This window comes from Mytilus galloprovincialis, chromosome 2 (genome assembly GCF_965363235.1).
Source record: "Mytilus galloprovincialis chromosome 2, xbMytGall1.hap1.1, whole genome shotgun sequence".
NCBI classification, from domain to species: Eukaryota; Metazoa; Mollusca; class Bivalvia; order Mytilida; family Mytilidae; genus Mytilus; species Mytilus galloprovincialis.
In genome coordinates, this window is record NC_134839.1 from 43347192 (window position 1) to 43361236 (window position 14045).

At 30.8% G+C, this 14045-nt stretch overlaps 1 protein-coding gene across 1 annotated transcript in view; it reads left to right on the forward strand.

The window, feature by feature from the left end:
• LOC143063641 (protein C-mannosyl-transferase DPY19L1-like) overlaps positions 1 to 14045 on the forward strand; it is a 312490-nt gene that overhangs the window by 71146 nt on the left and 227299 nt on the right. Inside the window, exon 7 of the mRNA XM_076235893.1 lies at positions 10085 to 10142. Coding sequence (XP_076092008.1) covers positions 10085 to 10142 — 58 coding nt within the window. The remainder of the gene's footprint in view (positions 1 to 10084; positions 10143 to 14045) is intronic.

Below are 14045 nucleotides of genomic sequence, written 5' to 3' on the forward strand. Positions count from 1 at the left end.
AGCATTATAATCAAATGTTCAAATTAACATCTTAATGACATTAAAAGATTGTATTATAGTTTTATCATATAAATTAAACTACAAAAATATTTAAAATATGCTCAACAAATTCAAGCTCAGATTAAGAGTCAACCAATCATACATAAAAAGCATTTGTGAATGTTTTATATGTCTCAGCTTACTTTTTTGTTTTGCTGAAATTTTATTTTATATCAAATACATGGAATTTTTTTTAATAAAAGTATATAAAAGTTTTAAGCTCTTTGAAAGAGTTCAATCATGTTGTAGAGAAGTGTATAACAAATGTAACAAATTGAATGTGTTAAAAGTTGTTAAAATATTATATGTCTTCTATGTACCAATATTATGTATGGGTATAACAATCTTTAGACAGATTAACGACTTAGTAGTAAAATCAATATGTACAAATTGCTACAAAACTATTGAAACTTATAGTAATGACTCGAATAGAACAAACTTGTATAGAACAAATTTTTAGACATCAGCTGTTCAATATCATCAAAACAAGTAGACTATTTGGGTTTTTACCTATGCTATTTTTAGTAACACAACACGCAGTGTCAATCAACGATAAGCAATACACGAGATTCGATAGTCTAAATATATCATTACCTCAAAAACACCTGAAATTCAATAAAACATACGATAATAAAATGTTTATAAAAAATAGTTACTTACCTGCAAAATATAGATATGGTCACATGAACCACTCATGTCTATATCCAGAACAATTGATTGAAAAACCGCACACATATATATATAATCCAACACTTGATAAACTTCAAATTCATACTTTTGAGCTAAAGATGCAAAGCAGTCTAGAATTGTATAATACACAAATAATTTCTATCCCGGTTGAAATTTGGTTTTTGGGGAAAGACGGCTTCAAGCCGTCAATCCCCTATGGGGTTAACCAGAGTGACATTCCCTCACATCGTTCATTTTGTTTTTATAGTGTGGAAAACCCCCCAACAAATCTTACTGAGATTGATGAGAAGGAAACACACAAATGAATAGATTGACTTTAAACACTTTTCTACACATTTCCCTTCTGTTTCTAGCGAAATTATCGTATTTTGAGCTCTCTTTTAGCCTATTTACGTTTCTTTTACAATCCGGAAAAATCAGTATGACGAGATATTCTAAATATATCCAACCTACATTATATTTTATAATGACGTCATTGTTGGAATGCCACACTATGCAGAAGCAGGGATATCCTTCACTGGTTATTTAAATCATTCTCAGAGTTCGTGCACTAATTATAAATTGTTATTTGTTAAATTTAAACATAATTATGTTTGCTGTAGATGATTCAAACATCAACATGCAATACTTTAATTTGTAGGTCAACAACTTTCAAAGTAAACAAAGTTCGTGGAGATACATGAGATTGGGGAGAGAAACGATTTTTTTCATTTTTTCTGTAAAATTCTGTTTTGTGAATCTTCCTCTAAATCAGGAGCACCTCAATTGATGAGTAATTATCCACTAACATAAAACTTGAAAATGTGACATTTAGTATATGATTAGTAGTCTTCCATTAAAACTAAATTGTGTGTACCAACAAATAAATCATTGTAATGGTAAAAAAATAAATAAAACAAAAGTTGCATTTTATAGTTTAAACCTGTTTATTCATGAAATTTACAAATATTTCAAAATGTAGGATCTGGAAACAAGCTTCACACAGTTTACATGAATCATATTATTTTTTATTAGTACCTGTATCCCTGTGATGAAAGTTGTAACTGGGAACTTTATCAATGGAAATTAAAATTAAATGGATTTTTCAGTCCTAACTAACTCAAGAAAAAAAATAAAAATCTTAGAGTACTGTTACAAAAAATGGAAAATGGCCTAGCCTGCAGTTCAGTGGTACACAATTAAGATTTCAGAAAATTAACATTGTAGTTGTTGTTAAATGACAGAAATCAGTTGAATTTTACATAATTAACTATCAACTTTAATCGAATGTTTAGATTTAGAAGATGCAGATTCTCTTGGTCCAAATTGAATCCTAAACTAAGGATACAAAATTAGATTAAACAACAACAATTGACTTCAATATTGTCATACTTTCTACATGTTCTAGCTGTTCTTATTTTCATTTGATATGAAGACTATCAAAAGATACCCCCCCCCCCCCCCCAAAAAAAAAAGAGACAAGAGCCGTCTTTCCCCTCAGAGCTATTCAGCTCTTTGATTGTCTTATAAAATTGGAAGACTTGTAAATACAATTACATCATCATGCACACACGAAGCTGAAGAATCTTTTTGTTTCGAACTTTCACAAAGATATCCCATTACACAACTTAATCGAATGAATGATTTTTTGATAAATAAAATATCTGATAGATTGTATACACAATCGAAAGCACATAAATCACACAGGGAATGTATAAAATTTATGTATGTCTTTTTCCCGAAATTAGCCAATTATATTTATTGGTATGTATCAACATGTATTAAAGGGCACACAATATACTCGTGGTTTAGTAGCGTATCAATAATTATGTGGAGGTCACACCAGGGTATACCTACTGGTAAATATTATATGTTTTTATTTGATAGAAAATTGTGTTATAAATATGATTTTAGTAAAATGATGTATATTTATGTCCATCATATAGTAAATATGAGGTGTACTATAGTTAATATATCAAAGCTAATAAGATCATTAATTTGTAACTTTAATAATGGCTTTTAAGCACATACAATTAATTTATGTAGTCTCAATGTAAACGGCATCGGTTCTAGGGGAAAAAGGAATAGAGTTATAGAATGGATAAAAGCACAGAAAAGTCAAATTACATTTTTACAAGAAACACATTTTGACGAAAATATTGAAAGAGAAATTAAAAATAGAACGGAATATGAAACCTTTTGCAGTAACGGTACAACAGCTAGTAGGGGTGTAGCTATTTTAATTAAAAAGTCACTGAGCTTTGAATTTATAAATAAATTTAGTGATAGTGAAGGGAGATTTGTACTTATTAATGTGCAATTAAATAATTCTATTTTCACATTTTCCAGCATATATGCACCGAACTGTAAAACTTCTAGAAATTCATTTTTATACGCCCGTCGTCTTTTAGACGGGACGTATTATGGTATACTGTTGTCTGTCTGTCCGTCCGTCTGTCCGTCCGTCCGTCGTCCACACTTCGGACAATAACTCAAAAACACTTTCACCAATTTCCATGAAACTTAAGTGAATTGTTTATATCTATTGACGTAAGCTCCCTTTCGTTTTTTTTTATTTCAGATTTTAAGTTTTGGATTTATGGGGCTTTATTCATAAAAAAGGGGGGATTTTCAACACTTTGGACAATGACTCAAAAAGGCTTTCACCAATGTCCATGAAACTTTGGTGAATTGTTTATATCTATTGATGTAAGCTCCCTTAATTTTTATTAATTTCAGATTTTAAGTTTTGGATTTATGGGGCTTTATTCATAAAAAAAGGGGGATTTTCAACACTTCGGACAATAACTCAAAAAGGCTTTCACCAATGTCCATGAAACTTTGGTGAATTGTTTATATCTATTGATGTAAGCTCTATCTATTGATGTAAGCTCCCTTTCAATTTTTATAAATTTCAGATTTTAAGTTTTGGATTTATGGGGCTTTATTCATAAAAAAAGGGGGATTTTCAACACTTCGGACAATAACTCAAAAAGGCTTTCACCAATGTCCATGAAACTTTGGTGAATTGTTTATATCTATTGATGTAAGCTCCCTTTCAATTTTTATAAATTTTAGATTTTACATTTCCGTGTTATGAATTTTTATGCTTAAAAAAGGGGGGGTTTTCCAATTTTGGGACAAAAACTAATACTTTCACAAAATTTTATGCAACTTTGATCAATTGTTTATATCTATTGACATAAGCTCCCTTTCCATTTTTATAAATTTTAGATTTTACGTTTTCTTAAGTAATGAATTTTTATACTTAAAAAAGGGGGATTTTATGAAACTTTGGTGAATATATTAATGTAACATCCCTTTTGATTTGTATATATGTTTCTAGTTGATCATATAAATTCATTTAAAGCATAAAAGACAAGTTAAAAGAGCAACGGGCGTATCATGCGCTAAAGCGCAGCCCTTTATTTAAAAAAGTAACCGATAATTTGAGAGAACACAGTCTTGGTATACATATAGGGAAAACGGTAGTATTTAATTTTCCCAGCATTAGGTTGGCCTTTTGTGTACCCAAGGCAGGTGAAGAAAGTCAAATTAGGAGCGCTGTGATTGGATGTAAGGGTACAATATATTTTTTATTTATCTATGAATAACTGCAGTGTGTATATTTACAATATAAATTTTAAAACCTATTGAAATATTTTCTAGAGAATTATTCGAAAAGACTTGCAAAATTTCATAAATTTGGTGCAAAATGACGGTGGGCATGGATAACATAAACAAGCTCCGTTGGAAGTTGGTCATGATACTATTTGGCTTTAATTTTTAAAACTTCAATTCTTTTATACTATTTTGAAGCTTTTGATTAGTACATTTGATTTTTATCACAAAGAATAGAAATTTTTCACTGAAAACAATACTGTGTTGAGAAAAGTGCGGAGTCATCATGATAGGTCAAATTGATTGGTAATGATATAAAACTTTATTCTAGGATGTCAATATTAACTATATTGTGTAAAATGCACCATATTATAGTTCTTTTGTATTTGATTTCACCTTTCGCAATGATTTTTTCAATTGGAAACACCAGAATTCAAGTCGCGACAAATATTTTTTACTGAAATGTTTGCCTTTTTTGCTGCGTAATTCCCTAAATGTATAACTTGGGTATTTCTGTAAACATAATCTATTAAAATGGGAAATTGTCTGGTTTAGTTTGTACGGTTTATGGAATTAGGCAATATTTGGTCACATTGAAAGCATTTTCAGTGTTAGAATTGTTCATCTAAGAAAAAAAGAGGCCCACTTGAGGCTAAATTTACATAGAATTTATACTCTCCTGTGTAAAGAATTGTTCACATTCTTGATAATGCATGCAGCAAATATTTCAAAAGTGCTTCATTTTGTAGTTTCTTTCTTTTATTATATCAGACATAAATAATTTTTCATTTCCTACTGTTTGAAAGGACTTTTGTTGGAAATTAATACTCCCAAGGGACATAATTCAGCTTTTTCATTGATTAATACAGGCAACAAAGGCAACTTTACAGCTGAGTAGTTTGCATATTTAATGTTTAAAGTGTCTAATATCTTTGTTTTCATCATCTCAAGACAGAATAATAGATTTTATAACAAGCTCTAAAAATTTTAACCACAATATGGCATATACTAAAGCATGGAATGGAGATTAGTATGAAAAATCTTGAATTTGTGCATTTCTTGTAAATTTTTGATAAAATGAATACAAATTGAATGGAACTGTCCATTTTATCTGTTTAAATGGAACTATTTATCATTCTTTTTAAATAAGATCAGATATGATTGGATACAGGTTGTTTATTAAGGCTTTTCTGAAAGAAGTAGAGAATGAGGTAAACCAGCATGTAGGGGTGGGGACATAAAATGATCTATGTTTCTTTAAGTACTGGTGACATACAAGTATTTATTATAGCCAAGGTTTTCACAATAGCCCAGTATTGCATTAATAATGTCATAAGAATTCTTTATATCTTTATGTCACAGTATAGGGAAAACGGTAGTATTTAATTTTCCCAGCATTAGGTTGGCCTTTTGTGTACCAAAGGCAGGTGAAGAAAGTCAAATTAGGAGCGCTGTGATTGGATGTAAGGGTACAATGTATTTTTTATTTATCTATGAATAACTGCAGTGTGTATATTTACAATATAAATTTTAAAACCTATTGAAATATTTTCTAGAGAATTATTCGAAAAGACTTGCAAAATTTCATAAATTTGGTGCAAAATGACGGTGGGCATGGATAACATAAACAAGCTCCGTTGGAAGTTGGTCATGATACTATTTGGCTTTAATTTTTAAAACAGAGTAATAAAGTACTAACACAACATATAACTGTTTTATCCAGGTTTTTATCTTAAAAAGTGGTAAATTTAGAAAATGTTAACATTGTCGCCAATGGCAGAATAAATAGTACCGTTTTCCCTATATACTAGGTGAAGATTTTAATGATGCACTTAAACCAATTGATAGAAAGTCTTTATGTCCTGGTAAATTTATTCAACCTGTTAACGGATTAAAGCAATTAATAAAAACTAACAAATTAACGGATGTTTGGAGAAATTTAAACACAAATAAACAGCAATTTACATGGAGAAGAAAGGATAAATCACAAGCTAGTAGAATAGACATGATTTTTATTGGGTCAGAATTTTTACCTCTTATAGAATGGTGTAAGATTAAACCGGCTGTTATACAGTCTACTGATCACCAAAGTGTATTTTTATAATTTAAGCCAGGTTTATCAGAAAGGGGAAATGGGTATTGGAAAATAAATAACTCAGTATTACAAAATACTGATTATCAAGAACGTATAAAATGTTTAATTGATAAATATATATTTAAAAAAGATTCAATAGATTGTAGGCTTTTATGGGATGGATTTAAAATCGAGGTAAGGGAAGTAACTACAACTTACTGTAGAAATAAAGCGAAGTTAACAAGAGAGCAAAGGCGTAGTTTAGAACAAGATTTGGAACAAAAGATGGAACTTATAGATGAGAGAAACAATAGTGAAAATCATAATTTGGAAAAAGAAATTAAAGATATAGAAAAAGAATTAAGTAACATTTATGACGAAAAGGCAAAAGGGGCACAAATTAGATCTAGAGAAAAATGGGTTGAGTTTGGGGAAAAGAACAATTCCTACTTCCTCGGTCTAAAAAAGAAGAGGCAAGTGAAAAAATCAATAAGCAAACTAAAGGGAGAGGATGGGGAATTAATTACTAATCAAGAAAAGTTACTCCATAAAATAAAAAATTTCTATGAAAACTTGTATAATGTAAAATCTGCAAATAAAAATTTAACTGAAAAATATATCAATGACACAAAACTAGAAAACAAAGTAGACGAAAAGGATAAACTGATATGCGATGGACAAATTACAGTAGAGGAATGCACACAAGGCATTTATAAAATGAAACTAAATAAATCACCAGGGCTTGATGGTCTAACCGTTGAATTTTATAGACAATTTTGGGATAAACTTAAATTTTTAGTTGTGGATGTTCTAAATACCGGCTACGATAAACAAAAGTTATCATACTCACAACGTACCAGTGTATTAACTTTGATATTTAAAAAAGGAGATCCTTTACTCTTGGAAAACTACGGTCCAATTTCACTTCTAAATGTAGATTTTAAACTTTTGTCATATGTTCTAGCTCAAAGATTAAAAAAGGTACTTCCAAAAATTATTAATGAAGATCAAACCGGTTATGTTAAAAATAGATTTATTGGGTTTAATTTGCGACAAATTCAAGATGTAATAGACTACGCAGACACATACAATATTGAGGGGGCATTAGTTTTTGTAGATTTTACAAAAGCATTCGATTCATTGGAATGGGATTTTATGTTTGGGACATTGAAACATTTTGGTTTTAACGATTCATTTATTAATTGGGTTAAAGCAATGTACACAGATATACAAACATGTGTTATGAACAATGGGTGGGTATCAGAAACTTTCAAAAATTCACGTGGAATAAGACAAGGCTGTCCTTTATCGCCTCTTTTATTTGTTTTGGCTGTTGAAATTATGGCCCAGAGATTAAGGAATAATAAAAATGTAAAAGGAATAAATATAAAATTAGATGGGAAAAGTCATAGTATCAAGATTTCACAATTAGCAGACGACACAACACTTTTTTGCAAGGATAAAAACGATGTGGTAGCTGCAAGGAGCGAAATAGAAATTTTCGGTTCCTTTTCAGGTTTACTACTAAATAGAAATAAAACAGAGGGATTATGGATTGGGAAATTGAAATCTTGTAAAGATAAAATTGTCGGGATTAAGTGGGGAGATAAACCTATTAAAGCTTTAGGGGTGTTTTTCGGACATGACAAAAAAGAATGCAAAAATTTAAACTGGAATGGTAAAATAGAAAAGATGAATAAATTATTTATGATATGGAAAAAACAAAATCTTTCAATTTTAGGAAAAATCCTAATTATAAAGACTTTAATATTGCCTCTGTTTACTTTCTTGGGAAGCGTCTGTCTGACTCCAGAAAATTATCTAAAAGAAATAGAAAACAGTAGCTACAAATATATTTGGGATGGGAAACCAGACAAGGTTAAAAGAAACATAATGATTGGTCCATATGAGAAGGGGGGTCTAAAAATGGTAGACTTTAAAAGTTATTTTGTGGCTTTAAAAGCATCATGGGTAAATAAATTGGTAAATGGTAAACGTGAGACTTGGAAGCTTATACCATTTAAATACTTAAATGTTTCAAACAATATTTTGTCAATATTTAATATGAATTTTAGTGATATTAAATCTTTAAGATATCTTAAAAATATTCCTGCCTTTTATAAAGAAGTAATAAAGTCTTGGAATTTGACTGGCGGGGGGCAAACAAACCAACCAGACACATTTGCCGATATTAGAAAGCAAGTAATATGGGGAAATTAATTCATAAAATTCGGTAATAAACCAATTATATTTGAGAACTGGATTAGGAGTGATCTAATTTACATCAATGATATCTTAGATGATAAAATGTCATTATCGGAAATCTACATTCTAAACAAATTAAAGTACAAAAAAAACTGGATCGCCGAATTTCAAAAATTAAAAAAATCTATACCAAGAAATGGATTCAAGTTGTCCAAAAAGAGAATTCTGTCAAAACTACAGTTAATATTCAGAGAAATAAAATCATATGGAAAAATAATTTAATCCAGACTACATTATTAACAACTAAAATGTTAATTAACTCTTTGATAAGTATAAAACTAGAGTCGTCAATAGGGATAAACACGCTTAGAATCCTACCAATACAAGAAACTCTTAATATGAATACATTGTACACATTTATTTTTGAATATATGACTGAAAATAAATTAAAAATATTTAGATGGAAATTATTACATTATATTGTTCCAACTAAAAAACTGTTATTGCAGTGGAAAGTAACTAAGACAGATAAGTGTAATTTTTGTAAGCAAGAAGAAGATTATGCTCACTATTTTCTGAAGTGTAGATATTTGAATAAATTTTGGCAAAAAATCTATGAACTCTTTAAAAGAAGTAAAATAGATTTTGATATTAAATTGCAACCTCTGGTATATGGATATAAAATCACAGATAGTAAATATTATTTTTTGAATTATATACTAACAATTTTTCTATTTATAAGTCATACTATGTATCCCAGCAGAGAACAAAAACTGTTGATGTCTTTAGTATTTTTGAAAATGAATTTAATAAAAGAATAGATGCGTATAAATCAAAATGTCCAATGTTATTGTCAATTAGAAAGAATTTTTAGCATTGATGAATCTCTGCAGAAGACAACTATACATCCTGTATATTATTTTTTATAAGTTAATAAGTTGGATCAGCTGTTTATTTCCCTGGATAATCAGTGGAGTGTAACAGGGTAAATCAAGAGAAGCTTGGACTCTTGGTGAAATTTGTAACAAGCAAGATTAGATGAATAAATATTATTATGTTGTTAAAAAAAAAAAAAAAAAAAGTATCTGTGAATTGAAATTGCACCCATGACCTTTGACCCCGATTTATAAAAAAATGCACCATAATTTCTTTTGACGACCGGGATATTTAGAAAGTACACATTCTTAGCATTCCATTGATATATAATTTAGCCGTATGTTAGGTAGGTGCATTAAAAATGTATGTTTGGCTCTCATATCACTCGCCTTCTTTGTGTATTTTAAAATAACACTTTGCCTCTGCAGGGCATCATTTGTGTCTTCCGGACACAACAATATCTGAAAGAGAGTACTACATAGACTTTACAGTTACTTCAGAGTGAAGTGCGTTGGCATATCACTTTGTCTAGTTTAATGATTGTATTACCCAATTATGAATACTTTGTCTCCTAATTAAACTCCTCCTTTTCTTTTGCAGCTGCAGTCCATATGGAGGAATTCTTACTGTGTTGTCCTTCTTCTACAATCATGGAGAAGTAAGTTTTTGGTACACAGAGGGATATGGGGACAAATATAGGGTCATTTTTCAGCTCACCTGGCCCAAAGGGCCAAGTGAGCTTTTCCCATCACTTTGCGTCCGTCGTCCGTCGTCGTTAACTTTTACAAAAATCTTCTACTCTGAAACTACTGGGCCAAATTAAACCAAACTTGGCCACAATCATCATTGGAGTATCTAGTTTAAAAAATGTGTCAGGTGACCCGGCCAACCAACCAAGATGGCCACCATGGCTAAAAATAGAACATAGGGGTAAAATGCAGTTTTTGGCTTATAACTCAAAAGCCAAAGCATTTAGAGCAAATCTGACATGCGTTAAATTGTTAATCAGGTCAAGATCTATCTGCCCTGAAATTTTCAGATGAATTGGACAACCCGTTGGTAAGTTGCTGCCCCTGAATTGGTAATTTTAAGGAAATTTTGCTGTTTTTGGTTATTATCTTGAATATTATAGATAGATAAAGATAAACTGTAAACAGCAAAATTGTTCAGCAAAGTAAGATCTACAAATAAGTCAACATGACCAAAATGGTCAGTTGACCCCTTAAGGCGTTATTGCCCTTTATAGTCAATTTTTATCCATTTTTCGTAAATCTTAGTTATCTTTTATAAAAATCTTCTCTGAAACTACTGGGCCAAATTAAGCCAAACTTGGCCACATTCATCTTTGGGATATCTAGTTTAAAAAATGCGTTGAGTGACCAAGCCATCGAATCAAGATGGCCGCCACGGCTAAAAATAGAACATAGGGGTAAAATGCAGTTTTTGGCTTATAACTCAAAAACCAAAGCATTTAGAGCAAATCTGACATGAGGTAAAATTGTTTATCAGTGAACATATATCTGCACTGAAATTTTCAGATGAATGGGACAACCCGTTGTTGGGTTACTGCACCTGAATTGGTAATTTTAAGGAAATTTTGCTGTTTTTATACGAACGCAAAATTTGAAAAAAATTTCGTCGTATATTGCTATCACGTTGGCGTCGTCGTCTGCGTCGTCGTCTGCGTTGTCGTCGTCGTCCGAATACTTTTAGTTTTCGCACTCTAACTTTAGTAAAAGTGAATGGAAATCTATGAAATTTTAACACAAGGTTTATGACCACAAAAGGAAGGTTGGTATTGATTTTGGGAGTTTTGGTCCCAACATTTTAGGAATTAGGGGCCAAAAAGGGCCCAAATAAGCATTTTCTTGGTTTTCGCACTATAACTTTAGTTTAAGTTAATAGAAATCTATGAAATTTTGACACAAGGTTTATGACCACAAAAGAACGGTTGGGATTGATTTTGGGAGTTTTGGTTTCAACAGTTTAGGAATTAGGGGACAAAAAAGGGCCCAAATAAGCATTATTCTTGGTTTTCGCACAATAACTTTAGTTTAAGTAAATAGAAATCAATGAAATTTAAACACAATGTTAATGACTACAAAAGGAAGGTTGGTATTGATTTTGGGAGTTTAGGTCCCAACAGTTTAGGAATTAGGGGCCAAAAAGGGACCCAAATAAGCATTTTTCTTGGTTTTCGCACCATAACGTTAGTATAAGTAAATAGAAATCTATGAAATTTAAACACAAGGTTTATGACCATAAAAGGAAGGTTGGTATTGATTTTGGGAGTTTTGGTCCCAACAGAATAAGGGGCCCAAAGGGTCCAAAATTAAACTTAGTTTGATTTCATCAAAATTGAATAATTGGGGTTCTTTGATATGCCGAATCTAACTGTCATGACTGTGTATGTAGATTCTTAACTTTTGGTCCCGTTTTCAAATTGGTCTACATTAAGGTCCAAAGGGTCCAAAATTAAACTTAGTTTGATTTTGACAAAAAATGAATCAGTTAGGTTCTTTGATGCTGAATCTAAAAATGTACTTAGATTCTTGATTATTGGCCCAGTTTTCAAGTTGGTCCAAATCGGGGTCCAAAATTAAACTTTGTTTGATTTCATCAAAAATTGAATAAATGGGGTTCTTTGATATATATACCAAATCTAACTGTGTATGTAGATTCTTCATTTTTGGTCCTGTTTTCAAATTGGTCTACACTAAAGTCCAAAGGGTCCAAAATTAAACTTTTTTAAAATATCTAATTGCACAATATTGTGAAATAGCAAATTTTTTTTTAATTGGAGTTATCTTTCTTTGTCCAGAATAGTAAGCAAGAAATATCTAATTGCAGAATATTGTGCAATAGCAAGATTTTTTTTAATTGGAGTTATCTTTCTTTGTCCAGAATCAACTTAAATCTTTGTTATATACAATATACAATGTATATTCACTTTTTACTACCAACTGATAAATTAAAATAATCTTTACCATTCAGTGATAACAAGCAGTTTTTTTACATCTTAATATTTTATGACGTATTTAAATGAGTAGTTATTGTTGCAAACTCCATTAGAAATTTTAATTGAGATTAGTTTTGGAATAAGGGAAAGGGGGATGTGATTAAAAAAATTGGGTTAAATTTTTCTCATTTGAAATTTCATAAATAAAAAAGAAATTTCTTCAAACATTTTTTTGAGAGGATTAATATTCAACAGCATAGTGAATTGCTCTAAGAGAAAACAAAAATTTTAAGTTCATTAGAACACATTCATTCTGTGTCAGAAACCTATGCTGTGTCAACTATTTAATCACAAACCAAATTTAGAGCTGAATCCAGCTTGAATGTTGTGTCCATACTTGCCCCAACCGTTCAGGGTTCAACCTCTGCGGTCGTATAAAGCTACGCCCTGCGGAGCATCTGGTTGGTTATTATCTTGAATATTATTATAGATAGAGATAATCTGTAAACAACAATAATGTTCAGCAAAGTAAGATTTACAAATAAGTCAACATGACCGAAATGGTCAGGTGACCCCTTTAGAAGTTCTTGCCCTTTATAGTCAATTTTTAACCATTTTTCGTAAATCTTAGTTATCTTTTACAAAAATCTTCTCCTCTGAAACTACTGGGCCAAATTAATCCAAACTTGGCCACAATCATCTTTGGGGTATCTTCTTTAAAAAAATTGTTCGGTGACCTGGCCATCCAACCAAGATGGCCGCCATAGCTAAAAGTAGAACAAAGGGGTAAAATGCAGTTTTTGGCTTATAACTCAAAAACAAAAGCATTAAGAGCAAATCTGACATGTGTGAAATTGTTTATTAGGTCAAGATCTATCAGCCCTGAAATTTTCAGATGAATCGGACAACCTGTTGTTGGGTTGCTGCACCTGAATTGGTAATTTTAAGGAAATTTTGCCGTTTTTGGTTAATATCTTGAATATTATTATAGATAGAGATAAACTGTAAGGAGCAATAATGTTCAGCAAAGTAAGATCTACAAATAAGTCAACATAACTAAAATTGTCAGTTGATCCCTTAAGGAGTTATTGCCCTTTATAGTCATTTTTTACCAATTTTTCATAATTTTTGTAATCGTTTACAAAAGTCTTCTCCTCTAAAACTACTGGGCCAAATTTAACAAACTGAACCACAATCATCATTGGGGTATCTTGTTTAAAAAATGTGTCCGGTGACCCAGCCAACCAAAAAAGATGGCTGCCATTGCTAAAAATAGAACATAGGTGTAAAATGTAGAGTTTAACTTACAACTCTGAAACCAAAGCATTTAGAGCAAATCTGACAGAGGGTTAAATTGTTGATCAAGTCAAGATCAATCTAACCTGAAATTTTTAGATGTTTCGGACAACCGGTTGGTTAGTTGCTGCCTTCTGAATTGGTAATTTTTACATAAATTTTTCCGTTTTTGTTTATTATCTTGAATATCATTATAGATAGAGATAAACTGTAAACAGCAATAATGTTCAGCAAAGTATGATCTACAAATAAGTCAAATGACCAAAATGGTCAGTTGACCCCTTAATGAGTAATTGCCCTTTAAAG